Below are 17791 nucleotides of genomic sequence, written 5' to 3' on the forward strand. Positions count from 1 at the left end.
ACCATGAATAATGGTGCAGTGAACATAAGGGTACAAATATCTTTAAAGGTAAAGGTGTTCAAATTTTGGGAGTAGATACCCAGAAGAGGGATTGCCAGGTCATATGGTAATTCTATTCTTAATTTTTTGAGGAACCTCCATACTACTTTTCATAGGGGCTGTACCAGTTTACATTCCCACAGGTGTATGAGGGTTCCTTTTTCCCCACAACCTCTCCAACACTTTTATATACTTGTTTTCTAATAGGTGTGAGTGAGATGGTATCTCATTGTAGTTTTGATTTGCATTTCTCTAATACCTAGTGAAGTTGAGAATCTTATCTGTTGGCATCTTATCTGTTGCTATTTGTATGTCTTCTTGGGAGAAGTGGCTGTTCAGGTCCTCTTCCTATTTTTAAATTGGATTGCTTTTTGTTGAGTTGTATGCATTCTTTGTATAGTTTGCATATTAACCCATTATCGTAGGTTTAGGAAATAGGTAATTGTAAAAATAGACCCTAAATGTTGTGGATCATATAGGAGGGGAGAGGATGCTGTTATATATTTAAGGTCTGGCAGAGGCATGATAGATGTCAGAAAAGCATTTATTGAGGACTTTCCAGTTGTTTACTGAAGGAGAAATAACTTTTAAGGAGAGTAGTGAATTCCAGGCAGAAGGAAAAGCAGGTTCAGCAAAAGTATCGCATGGACATTTGAAGAAGGAAATCGGTATGAAGATTGTTTGGAACTTGGCATATTACTTGTATAAATAATCTTGTAGATGATGCCAGGCTGCCTTTGCTAGCCTACAGAAGCCTATTTAATAACCTATTATATAACTGTAATAATAGTGCCCTGGAACAAGTCACCATTTATAGCAATGTTGGAAAATGCTTTTAAGATTTCAGGAAAACTGGTTATGTGTCTTTGTTCAAGCTGAGCAACAGGAGCTGGGGCTCTCATTTTCTCTGATTTCGGGAGCCAAGATTTACTAGTTCATGCTTAGGCTTCTGAGGGAACTTGTAGAAAGGGCTGGGCTACACTGATGAAGGTTTTAAGTGCGGGTAAAGGGGAGAGAGGTGGAGTTCTGAATACTACATGGGAGTGATAGATGGTCCAAGATGTCATTTTAAGGATTAGGTAGCTTTTTTAAAAAATAATTTTATTTATTTATTTTATTTAGTTTCAAGTATACAGTACCTTGGTTAGACATCTATATAGTTCATAAAACGATCCCCCCAGTTGTTCCCTCCCTCCGCTGGCCATCTACCTAACCAACATATTAATGCTAACTGCATTCCCTATACTGTGCTCCCCATCCCCATGACCATCTGTCAACTACTAATTTGTACTTCTTTAACCCTTCACCCCATTTTCCCAGTTTCCCAACCCCCCCCCTCTGTCACCAAATTGTCCACTATATTTGTGAGTCTGTTTTTGATTAGTGTGTTCTTTTTTCCTTAGATTCCACATATAAGTGAAATCACATGGTATTTATCTTTTCTGTCTTATTTCACTCAGCATAATAATCTCTAGGTCCATCTATGTCATTGCAAATAGAAGGATTTCATTTTTTTAATGGCTGAGTAATATTCCATTGTAAATGAACCATAATTTCTTTATTCAATCACCTGTCAGAATGGCTATCATCAATAAATCAAAAAATAAGTATTGACAAGGATGCAGAGAAAAGGGAACCCTCAAACATTGTTGGTGGGATTGCAAATTGGTACAGCTGCTATGGAAAACAGTACGGAGGTTTCTCAAAAAATTAAACATGGATATCCCTTTTGACCCAACAATTGTACTTCTGGATATTTATCCAAAGAAAACCAAAACAATTCATAAAGATCTATGCATCCTAATATTTATGGCAGCACAATTTAGAATAGCAAAGATAGGGAAGCAACCTAAATGCCCATCAACAGATGATAGGTAGCTTTGTTTTGACTGTGACCAGTAAAGATGTTAAGATGACTGTTGATTCCAGGCGATAGTATTCATGCTAGTCTCAAGCAGTATGGTAAGACTGAAAAAAAATGTAACGTGGTTTCCAGCAGCAGCAATGTCAAAGAGGAGTTTCTGTGGCCTTATTACCTATAAGGTAAGTAGGTACGTTCCAAATTGAATTGTATGTATTTGTTCTGTGCCAGTTAGGTTTAGGTTAGAAACCTCTGTCTTAATTATGACAACAGCTAACAAAATATGTAAACAGCTAATGTTTGCTTAGTGCTTATCATATGCTAATTGCTGTGGTGTCTGCGTTGTCATTTAATCTTCAAAATAATCTGAGATTTATCATCCCATTTTACTGGAATTAGATCTTTGTGGAATAGGACTTTCAGAGTTACGCTTTGCAATTCTACCTAGCATATCATTCAGTTCTTCTTAAGAATATTTGACCAAGTAATTTCTTATATTACCATTAATCAAATGAAGCATTTGATCTGTAATTTCATCTTGGTAATTAGTTTTGATATGACCCAGGAACAAGTACATGTAAACAGCCTTGAGGTTTTATTACCGTTATATGATAGTTCTTAAAGCTGATGGTCCTGGGCATCTGTTCATGTGGAAGAGTTTGCATGTCGTCACACACAAGTGCATGCAGGATTTAGTATACATATACACTTTTTTCCCTGAGGAGAGGATCCATAGAGTTTATTAGATTCATCAAAGAGTTTTTGGCTTCTAAAATTTAACAGCTGCTGTTATAATGAAATCTTGTTTTCTCTCTACCCTTGTTTTGTTGATTAAATGAGACCAGAATGTAGAATGGTTATGTTCTCTAAAAAACCTGTTTGCAACTTTTACAAATTGAAGCCTTTTAAAAATTGATCTAATGTAACTTCAGATTTATGTACAGTTGTCAATGGTTTGTAAACCCACATTACATTTTACCCTTTTCCATCCTATTCAGATATTACTGAACTATGTATAGGAGTTACCTTTTAATGTAATTCTGTTATATTTGAATAATTTTCTCTTAATTTTTTAGATTCTTTTGGACTTGAGGACTTTAGTATGTAGTCTTTTTGCTCTTTTCTAATTTTCTTATTGCTAAGATGTTATTGAAGATCAGAGTCTTATTTAATTTTATGGAGGAAAATATCTTTGATTTGAAGTTATATATCAAGTTATTGATACTGATTTTAAAAACATCATTTAAAATTACTTTTACATGAATGTTTTTGTAGTACAGCCTCTAAAATTAATTTTTCATTGCATTTAGGTAAAAAGATTGCTGTATCACCTCACTGAAGCAATAGCCTCACTATCTTTGTCTTTTAAACTGCATCAACAATGAAACAATGATATCTAAGAACAGAAGAACATTTGCCAACTAACTGTCATCACAATTCAAGTGACTGTATAAGCAGAAACAAGCTGCAACAGACCTATGTGTCAGCTAGTATAGAGAGAATGCTTTCTTCTAATGCCGTTTATTTAGAAGCAGTTTTTGTATAGCACATTTAAATTATATTCTATTTTAAATGAAATAAAAATGAGTGAAGTTCCCAGATTTTTTGTTGGACCTGAAGATACAGAAATCAATCCTGGAAATTATAGACATTTCTTCCACCACGCAGATGAAGATGATGAGGAAGAGGATGAGTCTGTAAGTTATTTATTTATTTTTTTGGTGAGAGAAGACCAATACAGGATAGGCTTTTTGCTAATTACTGTTAAGGTGAATTAATACTATTATCCCATCCCCCACCTCACCCCAGAAAAAAATAATGACTTTCAAGCTTCTCTTACAAGCCAAAACTTATCTGAAATCTTATCTGGAAATCCAGTAAGTAAAATATAAAAGCAGAGCTTCTCTGGCAGACTTAGACTAGAAAGTACTATTGACTCAACCTCTACTTCCCCTACCCTTTTTCTTTAGAGTTCTTCTGAACACCACTGATAGGTCAAGTTCAGTCTTCTTACAAATAAGGACTTTTTTCTCTTACCTATAACTAGAATGGTACTTGTCTCTCATCCCTTCTACCTTTTATGTTTTAGCAATATCAAATATTTATTTCCCACATGTTCCATGTTATAGTACACCTCTTTGCTCTTGTATGCACTCCTTTATGAAGTTCCCTTATTTTAGGGTGCCTGGGAAATTGTTTTTTATTCTTCAAAACCCTGCTCAAATTTCATGTTGTTCACTTTCCTTGCTCTTTTCCCCATAAGAAACTGGAACACTTCTTCCTCAGTACTGTTTTTGTACTTTGACATATGTATTTCCATTCCATGTATCATACTGTACTGTATTATTACTGTGTTCCCCATTAGACTCAAAGTACTTTGAGGACAAGTGGTTTCTATATATCTAACTCTTCAGTGCTTAGTATAGTTCTTGGAATATTAGTACTAATTGAGTTTGCATTCATGATGTGTAGTTGTGTAGGAGCCTGATATGGTTCATTTGACCTACAGATTTATAAAACAATTTGTTCTAGATCATTCTTTTGTTTTTAAGATTAAATCTAACAAAATAATTTAGCTCTGTTTAAAAAACTATTTTCATGCTTTTATTTTCATATCAAGGTTTTACCTAATAGGAAAATTCTATAATTTTGTCTTTATGTAGGTTTATTTGTAGATTTCAAACTTGAATGTTTCTAGTTCATTTTAGCCAGTGAGCAAATACTTAATAAATAGATCTATCATAAGTAAACAAAACTTAACATATTAGCCTTTAACTGTAAAGCAGTATGAAATGCTAGGTGAAGTACTTTTGTTATCTGAGAAAATCTACTTTAGGGACATTATAATGAGCTATGTCGAGGTTTTAGATTAGGAAAGAATTGAATAAGGGAAGATAAAAGTGGATGATCAGAGGGGGAGGGATAGTAGATCCCACGGAAGTTAGGATTTATAATCCAATCCCAGTTTGAATTTTATATGAGTTGGAGAAAGCAATGAAAAATATATAATTCTAGGCTAAAGAATAATAACAATTTAATTCTGATGTTATCCACTTTTATTTTGAGATATAAGGAAAAGTCTAGTAACTTTCTAGCTCTAATATAATTTGAGCCCAAATTATAATGTCATATGAAATATATAAAACAGAAGAGTGAGAACAATGAAATGAAAAAGTGGACACAGCTTTATATATTTGATAAAACTCTTAAGTACTTGAATTTAAAGACCTCAGAATGAATCTTGAGTAATTTTATAAACCTGTGAGCTACTTATAAGTTATTATTTCCATATCCTGCTTTTAAATTTCAGACCAAATCATAGCCTTTGAACTGTAGCAAGAGTGCAGAGATGAACAACACCATTAAATAGGAATATTGGAGTATGAAGATTGATGTCACAGAGCATTGACACCTTTGTTAGCAGTGTTGGTTTTCTCCAAAATTTCTTTCCAAGTTGTCATAGGTGACCAATATTCAAGTTCAATCTACAAAATTAGTTTAACACCATATCGCTTTGTAGTCATAACATCATCTTATTTTAGGCAAGAGAATTCTTTATCTCACTCTCTTTGGCCTTTTTACTTGAATTAGATAGGTTTTGACTTTACTGTGCCCCTTTCTGGTATGAGGAAGGTAAATAAATGCTAGAGACAGTTAAAGGAGTATTTGTTTAAGTTTAAAATCTAAATAAAAATAGTAACAATGTTCTGAAGGTTTTTGTTTTAAAAGTTGTAACAGACCTTGTAGATAAACTATTGTGTTGTTAAGTATGTATTATAACAATATAATTTTGAAAAATGCCTTTTTTGGTTAATGTGTCACTTTTATTGATTCATCACATGGCTCATCTACTTCTGAAAGATTTAAGATAGCTGTACTTTGGAGTTCTTAAGTCAACCTGTCTTTTTGTTTTGTTTTGTTTTCTGTTTTAGCCACCGGAACGGCAGATTGTGGTTGGAATATGTTCCATGGCAAAGAAATCCAAATCCAAACCAATGAAGGAAATTCTTGAACGGATCTCCTTATTTAAATATATCACAGTAGTAGTATTTGAAGAGGATGTTATTTTGAATGAACCAGTGGAAAACTGGCCTTTATGTGATTGTCTTATTTCTTTCCATTCTAAAGGTATTAAAGAATGGGGAAGGAAAACGCCTTTATTCTCTCTGATTATAAAACCAGTACATATTAATTGTAGAATATTAGATAAAATAGAAAAATAAAATTAAACTCACCCACTTTCACAGATAGGTGATGTTAACATTTTGCTGTATTTCTTTCCAGTCTTTTTTTCTGTGTGTATTTTTTAGAAACATTTAGTAGGATGATGTATATGTAATTTTATATTTAAATTTTTTGCTAATTATATCAAAAGGTTTTTTCTTCAAAAACCTGATTTTTAATGGTGTTATATCATGTGGATATACTATGACATATTTAACCAATATCCTAACAATTAGATGGTTTCTAGTTTTCACTATTAAAAATAGGATTTTGATGACCTCCTCAAGTATATATTGAATTTTTGAATATTTTAATCCCTTGTGCTTTTGCAATATAGGAAATGATCTGTAATTCTTATATACATATTCATACTTAATTTCTTAAAAACTTAATAAGCTGAACTATATTACTTCATAGTAAAGTAGTATGTCATAGTAAAGTTCACTAATCAAAATTATTGTAAAGTGTATATCTCAAAATTTATAACCTAAGACTGTGAATTAAGTGAATTCCTCTCTAAGAACTATATGTTTAAGATACACACTCAGTTTTAAATGTGTTCCTTGTTCATGTTACCAAAATATGTAGTCCCCAGCTATGTTAAACTCTTACTTTAGTCAGATTTTCAAAAGGCATCTCCTTCAAGAAGAAGGGGATGGACCATGGTTGAGACCTTTTGTGCTCCCATAGTTTATATTGATTTTCATGATTTCATAGAGAAGCCAAGGCCCTGGTCTTCTTTACAGACTGAAGTTCATTGTTTCAGAGAATTTTAAAATTTGCTTATCTTTGAGGATAAAGTGTTCTTTCCTTCTATCACATGATTCTTTCCACAAAACCTGTTTGGCTATAAAAACTAGGTGCTGTCAAGGTCATATCCTATATACTGTCTTTTGGTAAGGAAAAAGTTCCTCTTCAACAACAACAAAAGCAGGAGACTGACTTTTGCTGAATTCTGTTAGGCTTCAAATCGTAGACATTGAGACATCTTTACAAGTGAAGAATTTAAGAGTCTTTTAATAAGTGAAATTTGTAATTTGTGGCCAAGTGATTCTTGGTATAGCGTACCTCTATTTAAATTTTAAAAACTAAGAGGAATTTTGGAGTAAAGCTTCTTTGTAGCTTTTTGCTTTAAGTTCAGTATTCCTTTAATACTTCCTCTATGAAGTATTCTGATAATGCTGCAAAATACGGTATCTTCACAGATATACTGTTGTATACTACAGTGAATGCTAAAGTTATACATGCTTGCTGATTTTTACTCTTTTCCTTAGATAAAGTATGCATTAAAATATCACCTAAGGAATAAAAATAGTTAACATTATGCCAGGTTGTACTCTTATTTAATTCCTCAAAAACCCTGCTAGGTAAGACTCTTATTTAATTCCTCAAAAACCCTGCTAGGTAAGACTAGCATAATACCCATTCACAGCCAGGATCAGAGGCTTAGATATGTTAAATAAATTTTCCCAAGATCACATAGCTAGTAAAAGATGGAACTAGGATTTGAATTTTGGGTTAAGCTCTTAACCTTTATGGTAAACTACCTCTCTCAATAATGTGTATCGATGGATAAAATCGTAGACTTTTACTATCAATAGAAAGTGAACTCTAATTAAAATTCTTTAGATATTTTTAGACTTATCTGCAAATTGATTTTTCATTGTAATTAGTAATTTTAGAAAAGCTTAGAAATTTTAGGGAGTTATTCGATATTTTGACAGCAAGCATGATTCTGCTCATGTATTTTATATTTAGAGCATATGTGTTATATGTAAATTTTTGGTTTGTTGCTATTTTTGAAAATGAATACTATTTTAAGTGAGTAGTGTATATTTTTTAAAAATCACCAGGTGATTGTGATATACTTTATATATAGATTTGTTTGTATATGAGGTAATCTTACCCTTTATCAGGTGATTCTTGAATAATTAATGACTAACGTCAGTGCCCTAAATTTGGCTATATAACCACTGGCTTGCTGTGCCTTATCAATCAAATTCAACAGGAAAAAATAAGATATATTTAATAGTGCATACTAAATCAAGTTTTATGTATTTATTATTCTATGCCTTATATAGAATCTAGCCGTTGTATGCATAATGAAATTGTTTCTGGGAAGTGGCGTAAATTCAAGTTATAGATGTCAACTTATCTTAAGATTATATAGAATATGTTAATAATATGTGTTCTTAGGATTTCCACTGGACAAAGCAGTTGCCTATGCAAAACTCAGGAATCCATTTGTAATCAATGACTTGAATATGCAGTATCTGATACAAGATAGGTGAGTGGTAAAGTTGGCTGAATTAAGGGCAAGAAATTAACATTTATTTAGTATCTACTATATCTGATACGTTAGTATCTGACGTGTATCAGGTGTTGTCATACACATTAATTTGTGGTATCCTCGAAATAATACCTAGAAATAGGTATTTGTACCCAGTTTTACAGATGAAGAATCTTGAGAATCAAGGATATCAATTAATTTGCCCAAAGCCACAAGTAGTGGAACAAGGACTTATACCAGGTTTGTTTAATTTCCAAAGCCTATTAAACCATTAAAAATTAAGAACACTTCTTCTATCATGTGGCTCATCCATTAGGGCTTTATTCATAACTAGATTGTTTTTCATGGTAAAGTGTAACCATTTTGAAAAATATTTCACTATATAAACATTTAACAGATTGTGGATTTAAAAGCATGGATTTCTAAGAGAAGTTTTAAAATATTAATGTATTTATGTATTTCATTTAATTGATGTTTCACTCTAATGGCTACCCTTATAATTTGTGGTGGCATTACAATATGAGATTATATATATGAAAATGCTTTGTAAAGTATAAGGCCCTATAGTTCTTTTTGTTTTTCTATTTTTGTTTTTTCCTGTTCTTTCAGAGAGTAACATTAATATCTAAAATTTTAAAACATCTTTCCTGGATTTACATATTAATATATGTTTATATATTATAACTGTCAATATATATACACATATGTAAATGCATAGTCTTTTTTTTTTAACACCTACAGCACCTGGTATTCCTAAGTGGTCCTCCCATTCAAATACTAACCAGGCCTGACCCTGCTTAGCTTCTAAGATCAGACAAGATCAGGCACAAAATGCATAGTCATTTCAAGAAGTTTGGAAAATAAAAGCATAAAGAAAGGCATTTAATCCTGTCATTATATCTACCAGATTTGTTCATATAGAAAGCAGTATATACATACTCACATTTCACAAAATTAGTATCACTGTTCTCTCATAATATTGTGAAAAATTTCCCATATCATTAAATTTATAGAGTATAAGGTTTTTAATGGTTAGATAATATTCTGTCATTGCAATATAGCAATTTTATTTAACCATTTTTGAATACATTCTCAATTTTAAAAATCAGTGTTCTAACATGCCACAAAATGTATTGAGTACATTTTTGTTCTAATTGCTGAAAGTTTAGAATACATTTTTCTGTATTTTAAATGACTATATGTTTATTTAAAAAATAAAGACGATATATCTTCCTATTTTAGTTGAACAATAATGATATACTTTATAAACAGTAGAGTAATATAGTAATATACTCTGTGAAATAGAGTTATAAAACAATAACTGTTTTTTTTTTTCTTCAGGAGAGAAGTATATAGTATTCTTCAAGCTGAAGGTATTTTACTTCCTCGTTATGCAATTTTGAACCGTGACCCAAATAATCCCAAAGGTAAAGATTTTAAGCAAGCTACCTTCTGTCATTAGCATACTTTTGAGCCACTTTCCTTCTATAGTTAAGTGGAAAGAATTTAAAAAACTCATAGTGTTCTAATCAGTTTTTTTTAATGATTCAAATAAACATTATATTCACTTAAAATGTGACACTATGAGCTAAAAGGCTAGCTAATTTAGAAGTTATAGATCCTATTTTTCTTTAGTCTATATATGACCTATCAATGAATCATACAGAAGAATTTTTAAATTACATGCTTTAATAAATTTGTATTCATGAGAGGTAAACAAATGATTCATCTCTGACTATTGAATTAAATATTAGAAACTTCATGCTAGGATGGCACAATTAAATTTCTAATGACTAGGAATTTTTAAATATTTCTAATTATTAATATTTTGAAGTATACTTTGCTTCATTTTCCTGGTTATCTAAAACAGCATGTAAGCTATACATAACTTAGTCTAAAAAGACAAGATAAATATTTACTTGTCTTAAGATTTAATATTTTGATAACAGTATTTTAGAGAATTTTGATTATTGTTTTTTAAAGCAACTTTTATTTTAAAAAAATAGAGCATTTATTATCTGTAACAGAGAACTTTTGTTTGGAGGTGAAAATTTACTTTCTGATTAGATCACTCACGTACTCTGCATGTCAGTTACTTTTCCAAATTAAGTAATTTCATGTTTTGTGGTTTCTATAACATGAACTAGTATGTTTTTCAGAAAATGCTAGCATTCTGGAGTTATTTCCTAATCTTTCTTGTTGGCATCATTTCATATCTAACTTTGAATTCTACGAGATGATAGGGTGAAATGGCAGGCCTATAAGATTTTGAAGACCAACTGTTTACCTAATGCCATATATCATAAATGTTGGTATATGTTGTTTGCATAAACAGTTTTAATTAAAATTAAATCAGTACTTTATTCAAGGTTACTTTGTAATCTATTCGAATATAAAAGATCAATAATATATTAGATAATATATGATATATAATTTTTTTTGTTATTATGCTTGATTTGTAGAATGCAGCCTGATTGAAGGGGAAGATCACGTAGAAGTAAATGGGGAAGTTTTCCAAAAGCCCTTTGTAGAAAAACCAGTCAGTGCAGAAGATCACAATGTTTACATTTATTATCCAACATCTGCTGGTGGTGGAAGTCAAAGACTGTTTCGAAAGGTAAACCATTGTTGTCCTAGTGAGTACTGTTCTTTATACATTATTGTATAAATTTTACTGAGTAATCAAATATTTAATAAAACTATGATTAAAAAAGAATATCATTTAGATATAAATTCATAAAACTGATGTCATACTTGTTAGAAAAGCAAGGCATCATTTTAGTTATTTAATGTTGTTTATGCAAAATTTCTACTTACAAAATACCAAGAAGTTACTTGATTTACCTTCTACCTTCCATTTATGTATCTGTCATATAAAAAAATTTAGGTAGAGAATCAGTCTTTTAGAAAAATGGCCCTCCAAATGGATAGATCATAGAAAAAGCAATATCGATAACTTTTATATACATGCAAGTATGCTCAAAATTACACCCATAATAGTATAAGTGCAAATCAAGTCTAAAAGATAATGACATTGAATTAGTTTTTGTATTGGCAAAGATCAAAATGATTGAGGTAGTTGGAAAAGAAGCACAAGCCCAAAAGTTGTTGGCAGGAATGCAAGTTAGTGTAACCTCTTAGCAACATAATTAAGTAATATCTCAGGATTAAAAATCCACATACCTTATAAATAATCATGGAAATGCAAAGCAAGAACACAGTGAGGTACTATTTTATATCCTCTAGAGTGGCAAATGTTAAGTCTGACAATCCCAATGGGAACTCTTAGGCATTGCTGGAGGGACTATAAATTGTTAAAAAACGTTGTAAAAGATTTTGACATTGTCTTTGTACATTGAATATGGGCATATTCTATCACCTAGCAGTTCCATTTCTGGTATATACCTTAGAAAAACACTTTACACACGTGTGCCACAGTGACACATGTAAGAATGTTCAAAGCAACATTGTTTGATTAGCCTAAAGCTTAGAAGACAACCTAAATATACATCGATAGGACAATGGATGAATAATGGTGTGTTCATACAACGGAAATGTTCATACAAGGGAAAATTCTGTAGTAGTAAAAATGAACAAACTAGAGTTACATGTAGCAACATGGTTGAATCTTAGAAACATTCTTAGTGTTCCTTGTATTTTTAATGCTATTTACTCACATGTAAGTTACAATTACAGCAGAAAATAATATACTGTCAACTACACAATGTTATTTAAATGTTTGTGGATTAAAAAATTATTTTGAAAATAGCTAAGATGGAAAAAGATGGTAAAAGAGTTATATTATAAAAATGAGGGGAAGTAATTTAATTTTTATAATGATGCACATCTTTTGTTTTCAGATTGGCAGTAGAAGTAGTGTTTATTCCCCAGAAAGCAATGTACGAAAAACTGGCTCTTATATATATGAAGAGTTTATGCCCACAGATGGTACTGATGTTAAGGTAGGATTGATTAAAGTACATTTTAATTTTGTATTTAGAGTTTATCAATGATATCAGAAAAATAGATTATCCTTTAATTAGCTATATCTAACCTCTGTTCTGTTTCTATTTCTTTTTGATTACGGATTCCTTATCTGTTTTATACTCTGAATGCATTTTTAAAAAATAGTTGTTTTTTAGAATAATGTTCTTAAATGCTTAAGATAAAACATACATGATTAAAAAGAAATTTTACTGAAATATAGTTATCAAAATATTTAAAAACCAACTTTGTGATACAGTAATACATATGCCTCTTTAAATGGCCATTAAATAATAAAATATAGTGGGTAAGGGTCTAATAGCCAGCCATTTCCAAGCACTGATTAGCATAAATGTTGTTTTGAGATCTGTGACAACCTTAACGTAATACAAAAATACGTGTGATTTCTGTTAGTGACAAATGAGGTCTTAATTGCTTTACTTTCAGCCAGTCTCTATCTAATCAGAGTATTCTTTTTTAAACCTGGTCATAAACCTCTCCTTAAAAATTCTCTTATGGATCCTGATTGCCACAGGATAGTAATCAGATTCATGAGGCTGATATACAAGATATTTCACAGTCTGTCGTCTGATGAACCTTATTTCTTACAATATAAACCATACCAAATAACTTACTCTTACTTGAATACGTCATGCTATTTCATACCTCTGCCTTCTGTCTGTGTTTATTTGTTTAGAGTGCCTTTTCCTTTAATCTGTCGTCAAATTCATGCTGTCTTGCACCCCTCTCCCCTTTTTAAAATCTTTTGGCAATTACTTCCTTTTATAATTTTATAATTTGTAGCTCTCCTTGTTAAACTAAAACAATTTGAGAAAGATCACATCATTATACATCCTATTATTCATTACTTCATAATGCTCAGTATAATTTTTTTTCTGTAGAGAATAAGACTTCACTTTACCAGTTTTGCCATATAATTATTTATAACCTCTTTCAATGTATTAAAATTTTTGGCATATAAATAGAAAGATGGGTGAAAGAATAATCTGAAGTATTTTTATTGATTTTATTTCTTTGAATTTGTTGTGTGCTTATGTGTGTGTGTATACATATATATTAGTAAAAATATACTTTAACATTCATGAAAGGTTTATACAGTGGGTCCAGATTATGCCCATGCTGAAGCTCGAAAATCTCCAGCACTTGATGGCAAGGTGGAACGAGATAGTGAAGGAAAAGAAGTAAGATACCCTGTTATTCTCAATGCACGAGAAAAATTAATTGCTTGGAAAGTCTGCCTTGCATTTAAGGTAAGATGTTATACAGGCCATATAGATTCTTATAAAAGAAATTATGATTTTTTTTTTTAATTAAAGAGATGTTATTTGGGTTTATAATTGGAGAAGTAAGCTGAGAAAATAAGTGGTACATCTGAATGGTTTATGTACTTTTCAAGGGATTCTTGTAGTGCCGATAATGAAAATATATAGTAAATGAAGGCCTTTATTTTTCTATATTCTTTCTGTATTATATAAAAGGAAACTTTGTCAATTTATTTAGAAATTAAAATGATAGAGGAAAACTTATCTAAAACAGTAGAGTTACCAGTGTTTAGGGGTATTGTTTAACATATTAAAAACAAAACTTGTTGTATTATTTACTCATAGAATTAATAAATGACTTTTTTGTTGAGTCGAAAAGGTCCTCAGTAGTCTTCTAGCCTTGACAATTGATCTTTTGGCCTATTATATATGATAAAATATATATAGTCATGAAAGCAGTACAAATATATTTCTTTAGAAAAACTTTTTACTTCAGACATTTGACTAATTGCCTCAATTAGTCTATATTGTTAGGCTTTTGCTACTGTAAAGATTTAAATTGAAATAGTACAACTGCATCTAATAAAGGATAAAATTTACCTTTTGAAGCCTTGCCTTCGATGTGTAACTTAAAGACTAGTGTGTATTTCTGGTTAGTATAATAGTAATTAAATTATTTATATCTTAATAATTTGAAGTCTCTTTCATAGAAGGAATAGTAGCCTGTAAATATGTTTTAGTACCGTTAAATAAATCATTTTAACTTGTAATACTGGAATTCCAAAAGCCATGACTTAAAATCATATTATGTTAATATGTAATGATTTGAGTATAAAATAGAAGATCAAAAAATTCCTGGAGCTTCAGCAAGAATCTCATAACTTTCAATTGTTTTCTTCTCCAAAATAAAGTAAATTTATTTCAGGTGCTCACAATTATATGGTTATCAGGATTTTAAAAATTAATAGGGATAATTGGACATTTCCTTTGGATATGTCTATAAAACTATTTTTTCTTTATATTTTTTTGGATTAAAGTGATATAATTTCTGCAAGTGCAAAATTTATCAAAGCTTTTACTTTTGTTTTTTAATTAAATTTTAATTGATGAACTTCTTAATAAAATAGGAAATTTTTTTGGCCTCCCCAGTTCCTTAAGCATTATTGTTCTATATCTACTTAATGGTAATGAACTTAAATAGTTATATGGCATGTGTTACATATTTTGAGAGAACTCAAGTTATGAACAAGTAATTTCTTTCATTTTTTTTACTTATTATGAAGGAAACTAATAAACAGTAGTACACTACTTGGTATTTATAAAGTTTGGTGTGTTCTAATAAGACTGGAAAACTGAATCTTAATTCAAATGGAACTTTTAAGTTTATCATTTATTTTAAATAGCAAACAGTTTGTGGTTTTGATTTATTACGGGCCAATGGACAGTCCTATGTCTGTGATGTCAATGGCTTCAGTTTTGTGAAAAATTCCATGAAGTATTATGATGATTGTGCAAAAATACTTGGGTAAGAATTTTTTCCTTCATATTTCTTCCTCTTTACCTTTATTAATAGCTAATGCATACTAGTTTTTCAGAAAGTAAAAATTATAAACATCAAATAATTAGAATTTTTAAGCACTGTAGACCTAGAATAAAAATCAGTGTTGATAAAATGATATCCCCAGAGATAATGCCAAATCATGAATTATACTTTGGGTTATCAAAAACAGATTAATTCATGACCAGTATAGATAGACTTAAAGGCAATTTAACTCCATAGATTTAGAAATGCTGACGTTTCATTCTGTTACTTATGGCACAAAATTAGCATTCATGAAAAAAGTGACCCAAGTGAAATAGAAATATTTGAAATTCAGGATTCTTTTGAATGATGCTGATTTCTCCGAGCTTATGTTACTTAAAGATAATCTCATGAGTGAATGTATTAAGTGAATGTACAAGAAATTATTACATGCAGAAATGCCATTTTTATATTCTTTGGCCTGTTTTCTTATGCCTTGATTTAGAAGACTCATAAGACAACTATTTTTAAATCATTTCAAAGTATATATGGCAAAGCCATAAGGAACTTACACTTTAAAATATATTTTAATAATTAGAGTCAGCTTTCATAGTATATTTCAAAGATTTGTGAACTTACCCTTAAAATGAAATTTAGGGGAGCTAACTAAATTTTAGCATGAGTAAATGCTAATTGTTTAAATTATTAACCCTATTAAAAAAATGTGATAGAAATTTATTAAAAATGGACAATGGTATTTAGAATAGCTTTATAGGAACTCAATAAACTGATAAAAAATAATTAGTAGATACACAGAAGAGACAGTTTTAGATTTCAGAACCTATGTACATTAGATATGATACAGTTATAGTGAATTACTTGAATCTAATGTGCTTTATATTTTTAAAACTGAAGTAAGTAAATAATTCCAAATTCATGGCATCCCATTAGTGTGTTCTGATACATCAGTTTAGAACTGCTGATCTAATTTTTCTTGATCAAGATTGATTCTTTAGGTTACTTTTTATGTGCTCTTATCACATAATTACTAGATTGTTTTGACTTTAACTTCTGTGATTCTCTATTTTTATTATTAAAGACTCAGTTTTGCCTTAAAATAAACTAATTTTTAATTTTTGTTTCTTTTTTTGTCTCGAAGCAATATTGTAATGCGAGAGCTTGCTCCACAATTTCATATCCCCTGGTCAATACCCTTAGAAGCAGAAGATATCCCAATTGTACCAACTACATCTGGAACTATGTAAGTTTGAATATTTACATTTTGAAATTCCTTGAATTTTCCCAATCAGTCTGTGCTATTACAATAGATTAAATTTCTGGATAATAAGTATGGGCACTTTACTATGTATATTTTCATATGATTCACTTTGCAGTTGGAGAAATAGATTATATTCTTTTAGAAGGGTCCTCTTTTATATTGTTGCAAATAAAATCCTGAAAAATGCTTGGGTAATTATAGAACTGTTGAATTAAACCATAAAAATAAAGGAGATACCAATAGGTGCATTCCTTAAAGGTTTATAGTCAGTGGTCATACAACTTTGGTGCTCTCAGCATACAAAGAAAAATATACTTATATCTCGAGGTAAAATAATTAGACCAATATTGCCAAGTGTTACATAAATAACATTCTACTAGTGAAAGTTACTCCTTGAAACTCACCTATTACTCAGGTAAGTTGAACAAATTCTTCATGTTCACAGCTTAGAAATTTATATTAGCATATTAAATATCCTGAGAAGTCTTCAGTTAGGGGAAAAAAATAAAATATTTTGCTTTTAAACCCATATTTTCAAACTTTCAAACCTATATGTTAAAAATTTTTCGGGTAACTTAAAATCCTGCAGGATTGTGTTTTGTGGCTCATAGTTTGACAAACACTAAATTATATTATACCCTCTTATTCTTCCTAAGGCAGTTAATTCTTCCAGTAATTTGAGTTTGAAATACTTGTTCTTACATGAGCAAAATAAATATAGCAGCCATCAAGTATTATTTGTTTTAATTTAATGAAATCTCATTTTGTGATTACTTATGCAATTAGAGCAGTATTTAATAAAGTTCTGGAACTGCAGTCCATTTACTTTTTTCCCAGAGTTAGCTTAGTCGACTCTAGAGAGGAAGCAGATATTTTATAGCCTAATGTTATTCCACCTCCAGCTTCTAATCTTTTTAGGATTTGATGTGGTTGTTATAAATCTATTACTCTTCATAGGGAGATCTTGAAATAGTAAAAGATGGCTCTAAATAAATAATTAAATATTGTATTGTTCTGAATTATACAACACAAATCTTTGTTAAGAAATTGAGAACTTTTTTTTTTTTTTTTTTTAAATTTTAGGATGGAACTTAGGTGTGTTATAGCTGTCATACGTCATGGGGATCGAACGCCAAAACAAAAAATGAAAATGGAAGTGAGGCATCAAAAGTATGTTTTTAGGGGAATAATTTAACACTCAAGATAATTTAAGATTTCTGATAGGTGATTAGGTGTTTTGATTAATATGCCATATACAAAAACTGTTTACCACCATTTCATGGCCATTAATATTTAAACCACTGGATGC

The 17791-nt window shown here is 30.4% G+C and overlaps 1 protein-coding gene across 15 annotated transcripts in view; it reads left to right on the forward strand.

Moving 5' to 3' along the window:
* Positions 1-17791, forward strand: part of PPIP5K2 (diphosphoinositol pentakisphosphate kinase 2) — a 58335-nt gene that overhangs the window by 2441 nt on the left and 38103 nt on the right. For 11 of the 15 annotated variants that reach the window (XM_023523665.1, XM_023523668.1, XM_023523669.1 and 8 more), the window contains exons 1-10: positions 3484-3597; positions 5833-6028; positions 8321-8411; positions 9756-9841; positions 10877-11031; positions 12275-12376; positions 13508-13669; positions 15085-15206; positions 16363-16464; positions 17566-17652. In XM_023523665.1, the coding sequence (XP_023379433.1) occupies positions 3484-3597; positions 5833-6028; positions 8321-8411; positions 9756-9841; positions 10877-11031; positions 12275-12376; positions 13508-13669; positions 15085-15206; positions 16363-16464; positions 17566-17652 (1217 nt within the window). Of the gene's footprint in view, positions 1-3210; positions 3598-5832; positions 6029-8320; positions 8412-9755; positions 9842-10876; positions 11032-12274; positions 12377-13507; positions 13670-15084; positions 15207-16362; positions 16465-17565; positions 17653-17791 lie in introns of those variants that run through there. The other 4 variants (XM_023523667.1, XM_011378685.2, XM_023523709.1 and 1 more) reach the window with 3 other exon arrangements.

Source organism: Pteropus vampyrus, unplaced genomic scaffold, assembly GCF_000151845.1.
Source record: "Pteropus vampyrus isolate Shadow unplaced genomic scaffold, Pvam_2.0 Scaffold11, whole genome shotgun sequence".
Taxonomy (NCBI): Eukaryota; Metazoa; Chordata; class Mammalia; order Chiroptera; family Pteropodidae; genus Pteropus; species Pteropus vampyrus.